Source organism: Lissotriton vulgaris, chromosome 8 (genome assembly GCF_964263255.1).
Source record: "Lissotriton vulgaris chromosome 8, aLisVul1.2, whole genome shotgun sequence".
In the NCBI taxonomy this organism is placed as follows: Eukaryota; Metazoa; Chordata; class Amphibia; order Caudata; family Salamandridae; genus Lissotriton; species Lissotriton vulgaris.
The window spans coordinates 207,377,249-207,397,928 of NC_141696.1; the positions used below are offsets into that span (position 1 = coordinate 207,377,249).

At 47.2% G+C, this 20,680-nt stretch overlaps 1 protein-coding gene across 1 annotated transcript in view; it reads right to left on the reverse strand.

Moving 5' to 3' along the window:
- CHORDC1 (cysteine and histidine rich domain containing 1) overlaps positions 1-20,680 on the reverse strand; it is a 109,456-nt gene that overhangs the window by 51,851 nt on the left and 36,925 nt on the right. Inside the window, exons 7-8 of the mRNA XM_086933987.1 lie at positions 19,159-19,229; positions 9,828-9,933 (exon numbers count right to left, since the gene is read on the reverse strand). Coding sequence (XP_086790113.1) covers positions 9,828-9,933; positions 19,159-19,229 — 177 coding nt within the window. The remainder of the gene's footprint in view (positions 1-9,827; positions 9,934-19,158; positions 19,230-20,680) is intronic.

Sequence of the window (20,680 nt, forward strand, 5' to 3'; positions counted from 1 at the left end):
ATGTCTTTTAGCCATGTGTTATGGAGTGTATGCATATGGTGTGTAATGGAATTATGTGGTATGGATTGGAATTGTTCACCCTGCACACTCACTGCTCTGCACTCACTGCTCTGCACTCACTACTCACTACTGTGCACTCACTACTCACTACTGTGCACTCACTACTCACTACTGTGCACCCAATACTGTGCACTCACTCACTACTGTGCACCCAATACTGTGCACTCACTCACTACTGTGCACTCAATACTGTGCACTCACTCACTACTGTGCACTCACTACTCTGCACTCACTACTCACTACTCTGCACTCACTACTCACTACTCACTACTCTGCACTCACTACTCACTACTCTGCACTCACTACTCACTACTCTGCACTCACTACTCACTACTCTGCACTCACTACTCACTACTCTGCACTCACTACTCACTACTCTGCACTCACTACTCACTATTCTGCACTCACTACTCACTACTCTGCACTCACTACTCAGCACTCACTACTCACTACTCAGCACTCACTACTCACTATTCTGCACTCACTACTCACTACTCTGCACTCACTACTCACTACTCTGCACTCACTACTCACTACTGTGCACTCACTACTGTGCACTCACTACTCACTACTGTGCACTCACTACTCACTACTCTGCACTCACTACTCACTACTCTGCACTCACTACTCACTACTCTGCACTCACTACTCACTACTCTGCACTCACTACTCACTGCACTCACTACTCACTACTCTGCACTCACTACTCACTACTCTGCACTCACTACTCACTACTCTGCACTCACTACTCACTACTCTGCACTCACTACTCACTACTCTGCACTCACTACTCACTACTCTGCACTCACTACTCACTACTCTGCACTCACTACTCACTACTCTGCACTCACTACTCACTACTCTGCACTCACTACTCACTATTCTGCACTCACTACTCACTATTCTGCACTCACTACTCACTACTCTGCACTCACTACTCACTACTCTGCACTCACTACTCACTACTCTGCACTCACTACTCTGCACTCACTACTCTGCACTCACTACTCACTGCACTCACTACTCTGCACTCACTACTCACTGCACTCACTACTCTGCACTCACTACTCTGCACTCACTACTCTGCACTCACTACTCTGCACTCACTACTCTGCACTCACTACTCTGCACTCACTACTCACTACTCTGCACTCACTACTCACTATTCTGCACTCACTACTCACTACTCTGCACTCACTACTCACTATTCTGCACTCACTACTCACTACTGTGCACTCACTACTGTGCACTCACTACTCACTACTGTGCACTCACTACTCACTACTCTGCACTCACTACTCACTACTCTGCACTCACTACTCACTACTCTGCACTCACTACTCACTACTCTGCACTCACTACTCACTGCACTCACTACTCACTACTCTGCACTCACTACTCTGCACTCACTACTCACTACTCTGCACTCACTACTCACTACTCTGCACTCACTACTCACTACTCTGCACTCACTACTCACTACTCTGCACTCACTACTCACTATTCTGCACTCACTACTCACTATTCTGCACTCACTACTCACTACTCTGCACTCACTACTCACTACTCTGCACTCACTACTCTGCACTCACTACTCTGCACTCACTACTCACTGCACTCACTACTCTGCACTCACTACTCTGCACTCACTACTCTGCACTCACTACTCTGCACTCACTACTCTGCACTCACTACTCTGCACTCACTACTCTGCACTCACTACTCACTACTCTGCACTCACTACTCACTACTCTGCACTCACTACTCACTACTCTGCACTCACTACTCACTACTCTGCACTCACTACTCACTACTCTGCACTCACTACTCTGCACTCACTACTCTGCACTCACTACTCTGCACTCACTACTCTGCACTCACTACTCTGCACTCACAAGTTCACAACACAAATTTTAATTGCTTTGTATTTCATTATAACATTACAAATTGAGATTGAAACGCAAATATTTTTTTTTTCATTTTGTTGCTTGTGTTCACTGTTTAGAGGAAGGTGAATTGAATCAATTAGTAATAGCAAAACTTGTTGACAGCTCCTTAAGCGCAGTATGAAGCTCTATATAAAACTACATTATTATTGCTTTAATGTTGAGACACTTCTGTTCAGCTTATGGGCACCTCAGATAAATGCACAGTCTGTGTAACAATGGTGACACTTTCCCACAATAAGAGCATAAAAGAGAATGCAGTGATACAGTGAACAGCCTGTGCGCGCTAAAATTGTCTAAAAATCCACGCGTGCCCTTGTTGAACAGCTGGTAGTCGACACAGAAACGGAAGGTACAGGATTGGGACGGGGGCCGGGGCTCCGAGTCTTTTTCACCCCCCTTACTACTTGCTCGGTCGGAAGTGAAAGGAGCCGCCGTGGTTGTTAACAAAACGGACATACATAACACTTCCAGGGGCAAGTACTGGGAGGAGAGTGCGCTATTAATCGGATAGTACCAGAACCGCTCAGCAGCACTGCCATATTTAAATGGAGACATAGGCAGAAATGTATAGCAGGCCCGTTGTTTTTTTAATGGCCCAATAACTTTGTATATGACGGCGGCTGTACCTTCAGCAGTGCAGTACTGACACTTGTTGGCAGTCTCTGCAAGGATACCAATATTTGAATGGGCATGGAAACTACAATTGCCTCAAACATTTGAGTAGGTGAGGTACTGACCTGAGGGCTGGGCCTGGACTGCAGCTTCCGAGGTAGGCCATAGGCGGGAGCGGGCCGGGCACGGCGGGCAGGCAGTAGAAGGCAGGGGCTAGTAATAGTTTAAATTATGGCAGCCGGCCGGCGGTGACGGAGGTCCTTCTCTCGGTCGTTGGAGCGTGGCTGGGTCTTAGGATGCCACACCTCACGTCTCACTCGCACTTTAAATTGCGCGCGCTGAATGCTCATGCCAAATGACGCGCACTATGTAATTAATAAAAAGACGGCTCGGAGGACCGGCTGGGGCCCGCGCGCGTGTGCAGCAGTTGCGCACATTTGATTAATTAAGAGCGAGCCTGTGAGGCCCGCCCGACCCGCACCCAATTAATGATGAGCCTCTGATGCCCGGCCGGGGCCCAGGGGCGTGCATGCCGTGCGCACTGCGCACCATTTAATTCACGACAGGGATAATTCATGATGAAGTGAAGGGGCCCGTGGAGCAGTGCCGGTGCTAAGCACCAGAAAGCACCGGCACAATTGGCAAAGCAACCCGCTTCTCCCTACGTACCGGCGACCTTAGCTGCGGGGGGCGCGCGCAGCCGTGAACGGCGGCTGCGCGCGAGCACTGGCACGCAATCTGAGAGGCAGGGACGGCACGCGACTGGGGCAAGCCGGTGACGTCACCATGGAGCGCATAGACACGCCGAGACGAGGTAGGAAGGGGAAGGGGAAGGGGAAGGGGGGGGGGGTCTCTGTGTGAAATGTTCTGTATGTGTGCGTGTTGAGTGTGTGTATGTGCGGCGAGGGGGGGGGGTCTGTATGTGTGTGCGTGCGAGTCTGCTTCCAAGGAGCCATGGTAAGTGGACTGTGGCAGCGTCCCTACCGCTTTTAAATACCAAAGCGCTTCTGCTCGCATGCTTAGCGGCGCGTGAGCATTTTATGCTATTATTTTAAATTTCCACATTTTTTCCTCTCACCTGGCAGGGAAGCACAGCGTGTTGGCAGCGTGTTGTGTGAGCCCTTTGATTTTAGCTCGGCTGAGCTTGCTAGACTGTTCACGGAGGACTGGACTCGCCCCTCCCTCCCGCCTCGGTCTGACGCCGGTGATTAGCGCCGTTTGTGCAGAGGGCGTGGAGGGTCCGAGCCAGGCACTTCCGGTAGGGAACAGCAGCGCTCTAGTGGTTGGAACGCTGGGGGGGATATAAGGCACCGGATCCAGGAGCCTTGTGTGGTAAGTGGACTGTGGCAGCGTCCCTACCGCTTTTAAATACCAAAGCGCTTCTGCTCGCATGCTTAGCGGCGCGTGAGCATTTTATGCTATTATTTTAAATTTCCACATTTTTTCCTCTCACCTGGCAGGGAAGCACAGCGTGTTGGCAGCGTGTTGTGTGAGCCCTTTGATTTTAGCTCGGCTGAGCTTGCTAGACTGTTCACGGAGGACTGGACTCGCCCCTCCCTCCCGCCTCGGTCTGACGCCGGGGATTAGCGCCGTTTGTGCAGAGGGCGTGGAGGGTCCGAGCCAGGCACTTCCGGTAGGGAACAGCAGCGCTCTAGTGGTTGGAACGCTGGGGGGGATATAAGGCGGATGTGTTGTCGACAGCGCAGCGGGCGAGCGCAGCGGGCGCGACGAAGGCGCGCCGGAGTTGCGCCAGAGTTAAGCCCGTCTGCGCCCGTCCGCGGCCGACTGCGGCCTGGGGCCACAATCCCTGCCTCTCCCTCCTGTCAAGTCTCCTGGAGTCGAGATGAGTTACTTCTCCTCCGAGGAGAGCTATGTGGGCTATGTCCCCATAGCATTGACGCAGGGACCAATGCGGCCTCCAGCCACTGCGAGTACACCTTTAACACCGGCAAGGCACTAATCGCAGGCCAACATACTTTGGTATGTGGCCTATTAAATGTTCGCTCCTTACGGAAACACTCCCTTGATATCCGTGACCTCCTTACGGGGAAACCATGGGATCTTTTATTCCTTACGGAAACGTGGCTTGATCAAGACTCCATGCCGGAGATCATTGAGGCCATACCTGAAGGCTACTGCCTACATAGGCTAGACAGGCCACGTGGGAGAGGGGGCGGTATAGCCATTGTTGTGCGGCAAGATTATCAATGTCAGCTGGATCGCACTGCGATCGATGACAGTGAAGCTGGCGTCTTTTCCATTTCCATTAATGGCCGCTTCACCCTGAAAGGCTTGTTAATTTACCGACCACCAGGCTCTTCCACAGCCTTTGCTGGAAAGCTAGTGGAAGGTGTCACTGAAGCCGCCCTACGCTCGGATAAATATCTGGTCCTAGGAGATCTTAACCTACACCTAGATACCCCCTCGGACAGAGTGGCGAGCGAGCTATGCCACACGATGGCTAGCCTACAATTCGAGCAGAAGGTACTGTCACCCACCCACAAGCTGGGTCACCTTCTGGACCCAGTCTTTGCTAACTGGAGCCAAGTGAACGCCCAAGTACCGATTCCCATCGCATGGTCCGATCATTTCCTCGTCCCTTTTACCATCGGAATACAGGGACCCCGCCCCGATGACCATCCCGCTGATAAACATCCTAGGCGCAGATGGACAGCATTCTCCCTGGCCAAATTCAATCAGGCACTTACCGAGAAAGGTCATCCTGGGGGCGACGGGGTTGATGAAGTTAATTTCAACTTGGACCAACGCATTTTGGAAGCCTTGAATCAGGTGGCACCTCTGAGTATGTCGAAATCAGGCGGCCGAATACAACGGTCGGCGCCCTGGTTCAATGAGGACCTGCGTACGGCCAAGGCTGCATGTAAACGCGCCGAAAGGAAATGGAGGATCGCATACTCCACGCAGGCCAAAATTGTTTACACTGACTGCAGACGTGCCTATCACATGTTGATTAGGAAAGCTAAATCTTCATATTATTGCAATAAAATTGAGGAAGCTAAGCAGTCCACCAAGGAGCTTTTCTCTATCTACAAATCTATTGCAATAGGAAAATCCGCCTCAGCACCTAAGAAACTTTGCACTACGGAAGGCTGTAATCGTATTGCGGAGTACTTTGCAACCAAGGTCTCCAATATATATAATTCTTTCCCCCAGAGGACAGATAGTGGCATTGCCCTCTTGGAACCCCCAAGAAGGGAAGGGGAACATCGGCTGACCATGTTTGTCACCCCCTCCACTACGGAGCTTCTTCGTATCTGTGGATCTATTAAATCCGGTTCCCCCAGAGACCCGACCACCCCCAACCGGCTTAAGGACAGCTTGCCAGTGCTAGAGCCCTATGTGCGTCAGCTCTTGGACACTTCCTTTGAGTCTCAAGTGGTCCCGAAGGCCTGGAAACAGGCGGTGGTACTTCCCCTGCAAAAAAAGGCAAACGTTAGCTTTGAAAAGCTGGAGAATCTCCGTCCTATTTCCCTCCTTCCCTACATGGCGAAGGTGGCGGAAAAAATAGCCAACATACAACTCATGCAGTTCGTGGAGACGGCTTCGCTACTCCACGACTCGCAATTTGGCTTCCGTCCCCGTCACTCGACGGAGTCTGCTCTCCTCGTGGCGGTGGAGGCACTCAGACAGGGAGTTGACGAGGGCCAGACGATGGCACTGATCCTCTTAGACTTAAGCGCAGCATTCGACACTGTAGCACATTCCACCTTGCTACAGTGTCTGAATGGAGGTGGGGTGACAGGAGCTGCGCTTGGATGGATTAAATCCTTCCTCTCTGAGAGGTGCTTCCAGGTCAGACTGGGTGAGTGCTACTCTAGGGAGATTGAGCTGGGCCAGGGCGTTCCTCAGGGTTCGTCCCTGAGCCCAACTCTATTCAACATCTATGTCTCCCCCCTAGCGGCCATTGTGGAGGGTCATGGCCTCCGCCTGGTGTCCTACGCCGATGACACGCAGTTGGTCATCTCCCTTTCGCGCGCGCCCGGTCTTGCGGCAGACATTTTCAGGAACTGCATGAATGATCTTGCTGCCTGGATGTCTGCCAACTGCTTAAAGTTGAACGGGAGCAAGACCGAGGTGCTCGTGGTGGGGGGTGTACCGTCGGCGTGGTCGTCGGCGTGGTGGCCACCTTGTTTGGGGGAAGCTCCCGCTCCCTGCCGTGAGGCCAGGAACTTGGGCGTGTGGCTCGACAGGGACTTCACCTTTGGCCCACATGTCGGTCGGGTGGCGGGGGTATGTTTCAGTGTTCTGAGAGCCCTTAGGAAAGTTTTAGACCTGCTTCCTATTTCAGCGCGTCAGACGCTGGTGCATGCCTTGGTCACCTCCCGACTTGATTACGGGAACCTACTCTATCTGGGGGCCACAGGCGGGGTCATCGGTCGTCTGCAGGTTCTCCAAAACGCGGCAGCGCGGCTGGTCCTCAGACTCCCTAGGAGGGCATCTGCCAAGCCAGCCCTGCGAGCACTCCATTGGCTCCCTATTGAGAGGAGAGTGCAGTTTAAGGCCCTTGCCACCTGCCACCGTATTTTGAATGGCAAGGCACCTCTCCCGCTTCAGAGCCTAATAGCCTACTATGAGCCTACACGCAGCCTTCGGTCCTCACAGACCGGGCTGTTAAAAGTACCTAGAATTTCTAAAGCTCGCATGGGAGGCAGATCCTTCAGATACCTTGCCCCCAAATGCTGGAATAATCTGCCACTGGAACTTCGGCTTGAACCTTCCGAAATCCAGTTTAGAAAAAAACTTAAAACTTATCTGTTTCAGTAGGTAGCTTGGTTGGGAGGAGGGGGGACAGTCACTCCACTTGTCATAGCGCGGGGACACGCCAGTGGCGTAACCAGGCGCTTAATAAATTTCCAATAATAATAATAATAATAAAGACAGGAAGCGCGCGCGACCTGATCCCAGTTCCAAGGTTGCGCGTGCACCTCACTTGTCTCCTGTCTCCCTTGACTCCTTGAAAGCAAGAATGATTGCAAAAGAGTCTCGGAACGACAGATTGCTTCGCAATCTGTTCGCAGTTCCGAGACCTAAAAAAGGGAAAAGAACAGAGAAATCGGAAAATTAGGTGAGAATTGCATCAGATGATACAACGGGGACATACTGGCTTATAATGACAATTGAAAGGTTGTAAAGCAGCCCGAGCGTTTGCCAGTAGATGAGATTAATTCATGCATGCATGCCATCTATCAGCTTGTGGTAACTGTAATGAAAGGTGAGTGTTTATAGACATACCAGTGGCCTTTAAAAGCAGTCAGTTGCATATAAAACTGAGTTTGCCTGAACTGCTTCTAGCAGGCCTGCTTAGCAATAAAGAACTCGAAAAAGTCAGGCGGACAGCGATGCTTATTGCATATTTACATTCACAAACATCTCCATTACTGGAAAGATGAGAAAAAGCACTTTTAGTCAAAAAAGCACGTGAAGTCCTTTTGGAACAAAGCACTAACAGAGCCAAGAGCCTACGTTTAGCTACATTGAAAATAATATTTGTACTTCAGCAAGAAACTCCAAACCGGTCCAACATAGACAAGAGCATTTATCAAAGATCCAACACAAAACAAAGGTGCCCATACAAGTGAAATCTTTCACGGTGTTCAGAATTGCGATAGGTAATGCTCTTCCCTAACTTCCTTTGCTAGGTTGGCAATATTCAATAGATCTTTTCTAAATTCTCTTGCAGGTGGGATGACTCGGATGCAAACTCTCTTCTTGAATGGCAAAGATTAAGTTGCCTTTTGACCAAGAGAACCTTTGGTGCCACTCATGATGGTTTGGAAACAACATTGCATGTAGGTTTGCTCTTCTATTGTCAACAGACAAGTCAGTCTGATTACTAACCAAGACTTAGACAAGCCGCGTGTAGATGGGGTAGATTACTGCCTCCAAGACCAAATGCCTCACAGGAAACATTGTAAACTGATCTGGATTATTTTGAGAGTTGAAGAACGGCCTGGAAGCAGGAGCACAGGCCTTACATAGGCCTGTGCTCCACTAGATGTGGTTCTTAAAAAGCTTGACTACGAGCCTCTTGAGAAAAAAAGTCCTTCATTGCAAAGTATTTCTTAAAAACTCAAACTTGTTGAGCAGATGATACCTGGAACTCATCTTGGGCTTATGGAAATCCCATGTGGATAGGTGTGTGACCAACATTCTCGAGTCTAAGGAGGACAAAGTGGTTCCATGTCTGTTAAACCACTACTATAGGCATGGAAGGCTGAATATCCCTGAATACCCCTCTTCTGTAAGGTTCTGAGAACGAGTGAACCCTCAGGAGATCAGTGAGGATTCTTCAAACTTCTGTACCCACATGCCTTTGGTGTGAAGGGCAAAGGCCTTGTATCAGCCTTAATACAATAGTACTGGACTAACAAGCAGTGCTGTTACCAGGGTGATGTAAACGTGTTCGAATCTTGCTGTACTAAACGCACTGTAAAATGGGATGCACACTTTAAGGTTCCATGTATAGCGACCTCTCTAGTCGTTGACAGAAAAGGCGGTGTTCTTGACCATGCAAGTAATGCAAGACCCATTTTAAGGATATACCAACGTACGACCATGTCCTTCATGGGCACATTCAGGGTAGGAACTCTGGGTCTAAGGCGATGTCCCAGTGAACTTATACTAGCACTTAGAACCTAAACAAAGATGATATCACTTGTCGGATTCTAGAAGTCACATAACTCCTGCGGACACGGCACAACAGCCAAATGTATATTTCAACAATTGATTAAGGCCCATGCAAAAAGAGCATTTCACCACAGAATGCTTGATGTGGTGCTATAACTGAGTAGTTTAAGGTAGCATAAGTGGGGGGAAGAGAACTAAACCCTAGAGAAGTGAAAACCACTTTATGTACAATTCCTGGCACCCATAACTGGGGTAAAAGGAAAGTATTGAAACCTAAAAAGCAAACCTGGGCATGCACACCCCCTGTCCCAAACGGCCCTCACTACCAGAGAAAGTCAAAAACAGAATGAGAAAATTCATAAAATCGATTCTGTGAAGAAAAGGTTTGAAGTGCTGACTTCTGCTGTATAATGGAGCCCTGAACTCTCAATATCATAACTGGACATTGCAAAGGAATGGAGGTAAGGTAATGGGACGGACTAGCACTAAATTTATGTTTTTTAGTGTTACATAACCTTAAAATATCATTTTACAAACAGCACTGTGATGTATACTTACAGCATCTTTTTTAACCCACAAGTGCTGTCCTGAGGTGCAGCCTTCTTGGGATAAAAATGTGTTAAAATCAGATGTTTTTCTTTTGCAACAGCTCCAAAATTTCATCCTAAAAAATAAAAGTGATTATTTTGTCAAATAAATGAAGCAGACTTTATTTAATACCAAAGCCCCGGAAACATTATTGGTTTTATTAACTGTTATAGACAAGACAGGTCATTTAAGAGAGGATGTTAATTGATCAAAAGGAAAATGCTACTTACCAGTATGCATCTGTTCTTGGCATGTAGAGCTGCAGAGTTACACACTGTGCATAGATCGCCACCTAGTGTTGGGCCCCGATGTTGGCAGTTTGTTGTTGTCCTGAAAAAGTTCTTTGGAAGTCACGAGATAGGTGACTCCTCCTTTGGACCACATTGCGCATGGGCATCGGCTCCATCCTCAGATTGTTTTTCGCCATTAGGGAAATGATGGAGCTTTGCAAGAAAAGGAAGGATGTCCATGTAAGCTGTATCTAATTAAGATTATACTAGAACAGACAAGGGTAGCCAGGGAGGCGGGTGGGCGTGTGTAACTCTGCAGCTCTACATGCCAAGAACAGATGCATACTGGTAAGTAGCATTTTCCGTTCGAGGCATATGAGCTGTAGATTACACACTGTGCATAGATTGTATAGCAGTACCCACTCTTAGCGGCGACCACCCCTATCTGTTGCAGTAGTTTGAAATAATGTTTTGAGAACAGCCTGGCCCACATTAGCTTGTGGTTTGGTTTGCACATCTACACAATAGTGTTTTGTGAATGTGTGCGGTGTAGACCATGTAGCTGCTCTGCAGATGTCATCTAGGGGAATGTTCCCTAAAAATGCCATTGAAGCCCCTATTTTTCTTGTAGAATGGGCTTTAGGAGGAACAGATAACGTACGTTTAGCTTTGTGGTAACAAATCTGTATGCATTTGACAATCCATCTAGCTATCCCAGATTCTGAAATGGGATTACCCTTATGCGGTGGGGAGAAAGACACAACAAGTTGTTTTGTCGTACGAAAGGGTTGTGCTCTCTTGATGTAGTATAGCAATACTCTTGACATCTAGGGTATGAAGAGCTCTTTCTGCTACTGTCTGTGGCTGCGAGAAGAAAACGGGCTGTTCCCCAGATTGATTGGAAAGGGAGAAATGACTTTGGGCAGGAATTTTGGATTAGTACATACAACAACCTTATTAAGATGCATTTGCAAAAAGAGTTCTTGAATGGTTAGTGCTTGTAGTTCACTAACTCTTCCCAGAGAAGTAATAGCTACTAGGAACGCAACCTTCCATGGTAAAAATTCTAGTTCACATTTATGTAATGGTTCGAAGGGAGGTCTGATTAGCCGTGTGAGAACAATAAATGTGAAGGAGGCACTCTGGGAGGAATTATTCTTTTAAGACCTTCCATAAAGGCTTTAATAGCAGGCACTCTGAACAGAGATAGATGTTGTCTGTTATGTAGATATGCTGCTATTGCAGCAAGATGCAGTCTAATAGACGTGTAGGCTAAGTTACATTTTTGGTGGTGCAGTAAGTATCCTATGACGTGTTGAATAGACCCGTCTAAGGGGTTAATATTATTGTTGTGACAATATATTACAAAGCGTTTCCACTTGGCTTGTTAGCATGCTCTAGTGGTAGGGCGTCTAGCTTCTTTAATGACATTCATGCAGTCAGGAGGAAGGTTTAGATATCCAAATTCTAAGACCTCAGGAGCCAAATCGCTAGGTTGAGCTGAGCTGGGTCCGGGTGCCTGATCTCTCCATGGTTCTGTGTTAAAAGGTGTGAAGACATGTATCATTTTTGGTGCGGTACCACAGACAGTTGTAGCAGTGTTGTGTACCACGGCTGTCTGGCCCACATTGGAGCAACTAGGATGAGGGTTAGAGAATGCTGCTGTAGTTTGCGTAGTACTAGTGGCATGAGTGGTAGAGGTGGAAAAGCGTACGCAAATCTGTTTGACCAGTTCATCCATATCGCATTGCCTTTGGACAATGGGTGTGGATATCTGGTGGCGAAGCTTGGGCATTTGGCGTTTTCGTGAGTGGCAAATAGATCTATCTGAGGTTGTCCCCACATCTGAAAGAATGGTTGAAGAACTTGCATATGAAGTTCCCACTCAAGGGTTTGTTGTGTCTGACGACTTAACAGATCTGCTATGGTGTTTTGTACTCCTGGAACATGTTGGGCTAGAAGGAATATGTTTTGAGGTATAGCCCAGCGCCATATGTCTTGAGTTAGTCGAGAAAATTGCAGGGAGTGTGTTCCGCCCTGTTTTTGAATGTAGTACATGGCTGTCATGTTGTCGGTGCGGACTAACACAGCATGGTTTGACATTTTTTTTTGGAAAGCTTTCAGTGCTAGGAATATAGCTAGTAACTCTACGTGATTGATATGGAGTAACTTTTGTTGTGGTGTTCACCTGCCTTGCATGGTGTGTTGCAGCAGGTGGGCTCCCCAGCCGGAGAGCGATGCGTCCGCTGTCAAGACTATTTGGGGAACTGGCTTTAGGAACGGTCGCCCTTTGCAAAGTTTTTTGGTGTTCCACCACTGCAGAGAGCGATGAGTCCGACGGTCTACCAACACTAGGTCTGTTAATTGACCTTGAGCCTGGTTCCATTGACGTGATAGGCACTCTTGTAGAGGACGCATTTGAAGTCTTGCATGGGGAACTATGAAAATGCAAGAGGCCATCATCCCTATGAGTTGCATGAACACTCGGGCTGGAAGGGAGTGTTGTGGCTGAAACTTTGTGAGAAGGGTTTGCATGCTGGCTATCCTTACTGTAGTGGGATAAGCTAGCTCTGTTGAGGTGTTTATTGTAGCACTGAGGTACTGTTGTACTTTGGATGGTTGCAGATGAGACTTGGTGTGGTTTATTGTGAACCCCAAGTTGTGGAGCAGTTGGATTGTGCCGTGAGTGTGTTCCACACACTGGTCATATGAGCTGGCTTTTATGAACCAGTCGTCGACGTACGGGAAGACATGTATGTGCTGTCTTCGTAAATGTGCTGCCACTACTGCTAGGCACTTGGTGAATACTCTTGGCGCTGCTGTGACTCCGAATGGGAGTACTTTGAATTGATAGTGCTGCCCGTCTATTACAAATCTGAGATACCTCCTGTGAGCCTTGTGAATGGGAATGTGGAAGTATGCGTCCTTGAGATCTAGAGTAGCAAGGAAGTCGTTTTGCAACAGGAGAGGAAGGACTTATTGAAGTGTGACCATGTGAAAATGGTCTGACTGTATGTATATGTTTCGCGGTCTGAGGTCTAGAATAGGCCTTGGAGAGCCGTCCTTTTTTGGAATAAGAAAATATAGGGAGTAAACCCCCATGTTTTGTTGGTGCAGAGGAACTGGTTCTATTGCACTTTTTTCTAGCAGAGACATTACTTCTTGCTTTTACAGTGACAGATGCTCTTGTGACATTGGACGCTGTTTGTGTGGTATGTTTGGGGGGTAGATGTTAGATCTAGACAATAACCTGACTGAATAATTTGTCGCACCCACCTGTCTGATGGGATGTTGATCCAGGCAGGAAGGAATTGCTGCAGTCTTCCCCGCCATAGGAGTGGAATGTTGGGGGAAAGGGGAGGAAAGTCATTGGGTAGGGGTGGAGGCAGAGCGGGAGTTATTGGTTTTGCCTCTGCCTTTGATGTTGTTACCCCTGTAACTCCCTCTTTGGTAGGCCTTTGTGTATGTGGATTGACTAGGGGTTTTGTAGGAAGTAGAGGGGCCCTCGGAGAAGTAGCCTCTTGTATTGGCTCTGTATGATGAGCGACGAAAAGAACGTCTGGGTGCTTGCAGCTGCAAGGCTCCAATAGATTTTGCTGTGTCAGTGTCTTTTTTCATCTTTTCTAAAGACACATCAACATTAGGGCCAAATAAATGTGTCTCATCAAATGGCTGATTGAGGATGGAATTTTGTACCTCAGGTTTAAAACCTGAAATATGTAGCCAGGCATGTCTCCGCAAAAGGATACTGGTATTGATTGCCCTTTAGGCAGTATCTGCAGCATCTAGGGCACAACGAATGGAAGTATTAGTAATATTTTTACCTTCCTGTATGAGTTCATTGGCCCTATTTTTATATTCGTCTGGTTATGGAATTCAGCTCATCATAATGCGCCCTGTCATATCTTGCCAACAACGCTTGGGTATTGGCAATGCGCCAAATATTAGCAGCCTGTGACGCTGTTAGTTTACCAGAGGCGTCAAGGAGCTTAGATTCTTTATCTGGTGGTGAGGCCTCGCCTGATGTTTGTGAATTAGCACATTTACGTGCATGAGACAGTTCTTAAGAATCTAGTGGTGCTGGACCTTTGATGTAAACAGGGTCTGTAGGGGCAGCTTTATATTTTTTTTCAATGCGAGGGTTGAGGACCCGAGACCTAGCAGGATCTTTAAAATCCTATGTTGCGTGCTTAATGACGCCTTTAAGCATTGGCAAAATGGCAGTAGACCTTTGTGTGTCTAAAAGAAAATCTTCCTCCACAGCATTAGTGTGCATGTCAACCCCATGGTACTGGGCAGCTCTTTGGAATAGTAGGTTAAAACCTATAGTGTCCTCTGGTGGGGAAGGCCTGGAAGTGTATACATCATCTTGTGGGACGTAAGGCACATCAGGGGTGTTATAATCATCCCAAGGATTAGGTCACTGAGGGGGATTATTGGTCCCTGCTGGGTCATGTACACCCCCAACTGTGTCATCAGAGTCTGTAACCACATCATCCTCTGGATTAGTGGATGGTGTAGGAGAATGATGTGGTGGAGGAGGTGTAGGAGGAGAAACAGTATGGGGAGGTGGTGGAAAAGGGACTCTTAATGGAGAGGTTGCAATGTCTCTCTTCTTTGGAGGAGGAGGAGGTGCTGGCACTTCTAGTGGTCTCTTTTTGGAACCAAGAGCTAGTTGGCCAGTCTTAGTGTCTTTAACAAGAGTTTTTTGGTGAGGATCTGGTGTAAAAAGTTTTTCTGTATAGGGCAGATCCTTTTGCGTCTAAGTTTTCGGTTCCTGAGGTTTTTTCGGTACCAAGTCAGTAGATGGTCTAGATTCTTTTGGTTTAGACGTGTGGCCTTTTGAAATGTCCTTTACCGGAACATGTTTTTTCGGTTCCGGGTATTTCTTCGGCTCCGAAGCGTGTGAGTCGGGCCTTTGGGTGGTTTTTTACTCGGCTCAGAGTGAGGTTTCGGCATGGATGAGCCGCTGCCAGTCTTCGGCGCAGAGTGCTTAGGTGCTGGAGCAACGGTCGGCGTGGTTGAGGAAGATGGCTTCTTCTTTGGTGTCGGATCGGCACCGGGAATAGGCTGGCTCGAGCCCGAGCCGCCTGAAGGCTTAGTAAACTTATTTGCCGGGCCCGAAGGCGGGCGTGGGAAGCAGTCTCTCGGTGTGCACCCGGGCCCGTAGGTGAGGATGTGACCGAAGCCTTTTTTGAGGGTGTCGAGGAAGGGTTGGGGTCTACTGTCTTACTTACGACCCGTTGAGCTGGAGTGATGTCCTCGACGTCTGAGTCTTCGGCATCAGAAGAGATGGAGCTTTCTTCGGCGTGCTGGTGTTCTGGCACGTCGACGCCCTCTCCAAAGATGTTGTCTGGGATCGAAGCTGACGAGCGAGCCATTGTTCTTCGAGCTCGTCGGTCCCGAATCGTCTTCTTGGAGCGGAAAGAGGCACAAATGGAACAGTCTTTGGCCTCGTGCTCCGGTCAGAGGCAAAGGTTGCACACCTCATGTAGATCGGTGTGGGGAAACTTCGACCCATATTGAGGACACTTCTTGAATGATGTCCTTTCCATGAGCCAGAAGATGAGTCCTAAGTAGTCCCGAAGGCCTTCGTCGGCGACCGGAATCGAAGACTTTGAGACAATACCGTCGAACCGGGTGAGGATTGCGCGTTGAAGGGAATTCGGTTCCAAACCGGAGCACAGAAAACACATCCGAGCCCGATGGCGGAAAAAAACAATCTGAGGATGGAGCCGATGCCCATGCGCAATGGGGTCCAAAGGAGGAGTCACCTATCTTGTGACTTCCAAAGAACTTTTCAGGACAACAACAAACTGCAAACATCTGGGCCCAACACTAGGTGGCGATCTATGCACAGTGTGTAATCTGCAGCTCATATGCCTCGAACCTATAATTTCTTAGCTTACATCAGTAGTTTACTCTCAATAGTGGTACAGACTGTGGCTTAGACATAAATCAAGATATTAGTCTAACAGAGAAACTCACTTTTAAAGCTGGATCTCTTTAATCAACGTAAAAGAGGTTTATGCTTACCTGCAATTATGGTAAACTCAATTTCTCTAAAAGACAACTGCACAGCGATGGTGTAACTAACAATTGCAGCCAGTCCACAGTAGAGACTGTCCAAAACGATATTACATTTTGCACACTAGAGCCCTAGTATGTCTGTGTATTAGGTACTGATCTTTGGATGATCACCAATGTAAATACATGATTTCCAGGCCACTCTTAGGCTGGGTGGGGGACAGGTCTTTGGGAAATACAAATGATGGAAAAGAAAATGTTTGTGGTGTTCCCCAAGGTTCAACATCTCATCTTTAATTTGAAACATGGATGTTCAACATTTAAAACGTATTCTCTAACCTGAGCGACATGGAAGTCTGATCAATGCCTGAATTGGTACTGGTAAAGAATGGAATTTTATCAAGCAATAGGCAAGTTTTCAGTTTTGGTAGCTAATACAGTTTGTTCCAAAATTACAGGAACTAACTATGACCTGCAAGACCTTAGAGAGAAAATAAAATGCATGGTTGACGTATTTACAGACCAAACAATTTCGCCAATATTGAGTTCAAAGATTACAATCGGCAGAGCGAATATTTTGCTTTTGGAATGATCTGAGGAATGGAAAAAAAAGTTCCAATATCACTGATAGGAAAGGCCTCTTTTTGTGTGCCCAACCCCTAGTTTTTCGACTGATTCAGTTGGTTTTCGATTCCGAGTGCCTGCTAACCTGACTTCGGTGCCAGTGCCATGAAAGTGTATGTCGAATTGGCTGTGCCTCATTGAAATTGGCTAACTTACCTCCAAGTCCCTACAAAATGGTACTCTGGTACTTAGGACATGTAAGTTTAAGAGGTACGCTAAGTCTTGCTGTGCCAATTGCACCTTCCTGGAGGCCCCCTGGGTAAAACAGGTCCCCAATCTACCACTGCAGACTGGTATAGCAGTTGTGCACTTCTAGCACAACTTTGCCATTGAAAGCAATGGCCAAGTCACCACTTCCCCAGGACATGCGTTTAAGTCACCCCTCTGGCAAGCCTACAGAGCCCTTAAAGCAGGGTGCAACATATAACACAGGCAAGAGGTGGTCTTTGCATGTCTTGACAGTAAAACACGCAAAATTGCAGTATTTACTGTGGAAAGACTTGATAGTCCAATTGACAAGTACAGGGTTACATGAGGAATCCCACAGCTGTGCTAACTCCTAGTATGATGTGATCAAAGCAGGCACTCCAAGGTATCAAACAGCTTATTACAGTAAGCCCGACTTGTATCTCAAGTCAAAATGAATGTAACTTGTAGCAATGTGCAGCTTTAGCAAAGCTGCCACTTTATTGCCTTTAAAACTGCTGTCCCTTTCACACATAGTGTCTGCTCCACAAGAGCGCTTTCTTCCCTGGACAGACATGCCGATGAGCAATTCAGGATGGGCAGAAAGAGCCAGACATTCACATCACAAACTTCCCTCCATATTATTTCTGCCATTCATGGTCTCTTAAGAAATAGGTCCACCATCTCCCTATATTCAAGTTATTCGGTTTCACAATGTCCTTATACTGGTGATAGCACATAGTGCGAGTATGCAGTGGATGACTTTTCCCCGATTGCAGACCTTAATAAAGTCAGCTGCTTCCAAAGGCTGATTGCACAACAAGTGAGGATTACATCCAGAGCCAGCGGTGCTGCAAGGGTGCAACTGACCCAAATGCAAGAGAGGCAAATTTGACCCCTTCAGCAGTCGGATGGTTATGAAAAGACTGCTACAACTGGGGGTTACACAAGGGCACCCTCACACACTTGGGCCCCGTTACCACTGCACCTGTTGCTATGCCTCTCACTGAAGCATTAATCCAGAAGCTAATTTTAGATGAAGCAAGATGAGGATGGATGGATGTACCGGTCAGCCATACTCTTTATGAATATCTTATCAGCCACATCTCCTTCCTGAGACGTACCGAGGCCCCTGTGACCTCTCACTGAATCAAAGCGCACCCTTTGAAGGGTATCTGGGGGAGCCTGGCTCTCCCTTCTCCAGTGTGTCCTACCCATCATTAACACCTTCCATGCTCATGACTAGCTCAGCCCGTCATGCAGTACACTGCTCGTGGGCTAATGACGAGCTGAGCTCGTCATGAACAATGGGGTTCAAGGGAGTGCAGCATCCAAGATGAATCACTGTAGCATTGAAGGTGTTAAAGGAATGCAGCAATACAAAAATCCTATATCTCTTCTCCTTATGTTTCACCGGGCAGCCATGGGTCTCCCAGAGTCCTCCATGCATTCACAGGCATACATACACTCAGCACATGCATAAAGCATACATGTACTGCACAGCGTTAGATCCTTCATGTATTGTACTACTCACAGGTGCACATACACCCAGCACATGCATAATTCATAGAGGCACTACACAGTACTACATTATCCCTGTATGTTACCACTCACAGGCACACATATGTCCAGCCCATATACATCACACATGCACTGCGCAGCACACCAAATCGAAGTAGGCCAAGGGTGAGTTAAGCACACAGCAGAACTTCAAATAAGTGTGCTGTAGGCCTCACTTAAGTGACACAGGTAAAAAGAACGGATTCACCCCTATGGATTACTACACAGCATGCTGCCACTACTGCGTTTGTGTTGCTTAAATCCTGGTAAAGGCAGCAGCCTTCTACATCTACGAGGGTAGCGATTTGGGTACCCCTCCTGGTCTAACCAAGATTGCAATTCGTGAGAAAGGCCTATGTCATGGAGAGTGCACAAAGAGGGTCTGATTTTGCCTATGACAACAAAAATTAGCACTAGGGATCCAGACATCAGTACAGCTGCGGCACTCAAAGCAGGGTTGCACGTCCATTACCATTCGGTGGAGTTTTCGGTCCCAACCACACATAAAGAATATAATATTCGATATCTATCCCCTGACTGGGCAAAATGCATACCACAGTGCTCTGACTAAGTATTCTGTCCTGTTATTTCAAATGGTCACATAATTTAATATTATTTTTTTAATTTACCACCATTCAAAATAATTACCAGAAATCCTATCAATACATACATACCCTTCATGGAAAATAGGCACACCGGAATGGTATGTGCACAGTTCGTCATTGCTCTGTGGCCCTTCAAATGTCTACAAAGAAAAATAGTGTGAGTAGGTGATTGACTGATAAGATCGAAAGTAACAGCAATATTTCTTATTGTTTAAAAAGGGCCTTAATTAACTTGGCTTGAATTACTCAAGATGCTAAAGAAACCGAAAATTAGGTTACCTACCTTTGGTTTTTGGTGAATACTTTATCTACCAGCTGATTTCTCACCTCGAGTCTAATCCAGGTGCCTGAATGGATCTGGAAAAGAAGCAGCTATTCGGATCCAGCAAGTGGTGCCAAGACTGTAGTACCTCCCCAGATATGTCAGGGAGCCACACATGGTCAGCACTCCTGTCAATTCTCTTCCGAATTTCTAAGAACTTAGAGGCAAAAGAAATGCTGGCGAACCATATCAAAGTATGCATCAACACACCACAGAAGGGGGAAGTGGGCGAGGTTGTAGAGGAATCTGCAAGTAGACCTAATTGAAACACCATTACACACCTGCAACAACAGGAACGGATGTCATAGCGCTCACTGTTGACATATACAGCTGCATGAAATCACATCTGGGAAGGCTCAAGTCTAATTAGACCCATGGTGCTAGCAACAGGTTCAGGAGAACTATTTCAGAACTTTAGTTGGAAGAGCCAGGTTTTCCGTTTTTTTTTTTAACTAATAGAATCGAAGCTCTTGTCAAATGTCTACAGTCAGCTCATTCCAATGGTTTGTGCCAAATAAGAAAAGGCACAGCCACCTTGGCTGTGAAAGATCTGAGGGATTGAACATTAAGCCTCTTATCTATTTTGGGTATTCAGATGCCAATTTCAAGTACTTTTTTAACTCTGGAACGTTAGAATATTCACTCGCCAAAGTGAGGAATAAGTGAATCTCTATGCTGAAATTAAGTCCATCACATTTTAAGAGCAACCTGGGAGAGAGGGATATAGAGAGAGAGGGGGACTAGAGAGAGAGAGGGGGACTAGAGAGAGAGGGAGGGGGGAAAGAAGGGGGAAGAGAGAGAGAGAGAGGGGGATAGGGGGAGAGAGAGAGAGAGAGAGAGAGAGAGAGAGAGAGAGAGAGAGAAGAGAGAAGAGAGAAGGAGAAGAGAGAAGAGAACAGAAAAGAGAGAAGAGAGAAGAGAGAGGAGAGACACAAAGCCTGAACTATCAATGTGATACTGGAATCAAAGCAGAGTTGTTGCCACTGCAACCTAATTTTGTAAGATTACCGTGCTGCAGCCAAGAGAAAGTGTCACTGTCACACCTCCAAATTTAGGGATGTCAAACCTAAAGGAGTGGCTACACCATGTCTGAAACCGGCGTCATGCATCTAAGTAGTACATTTGGGACGGTATCTTTCCAAGAAAGCATATAAGATATTCCCAGATTTTACTGTAAATCAAAAATGGCAATTGTAACCAGCCTCAAGACTTAAATGTATTCAGGATTGGGTTAAGGGGGATAAAAATCGATGTATTTTTTCTGTTTTA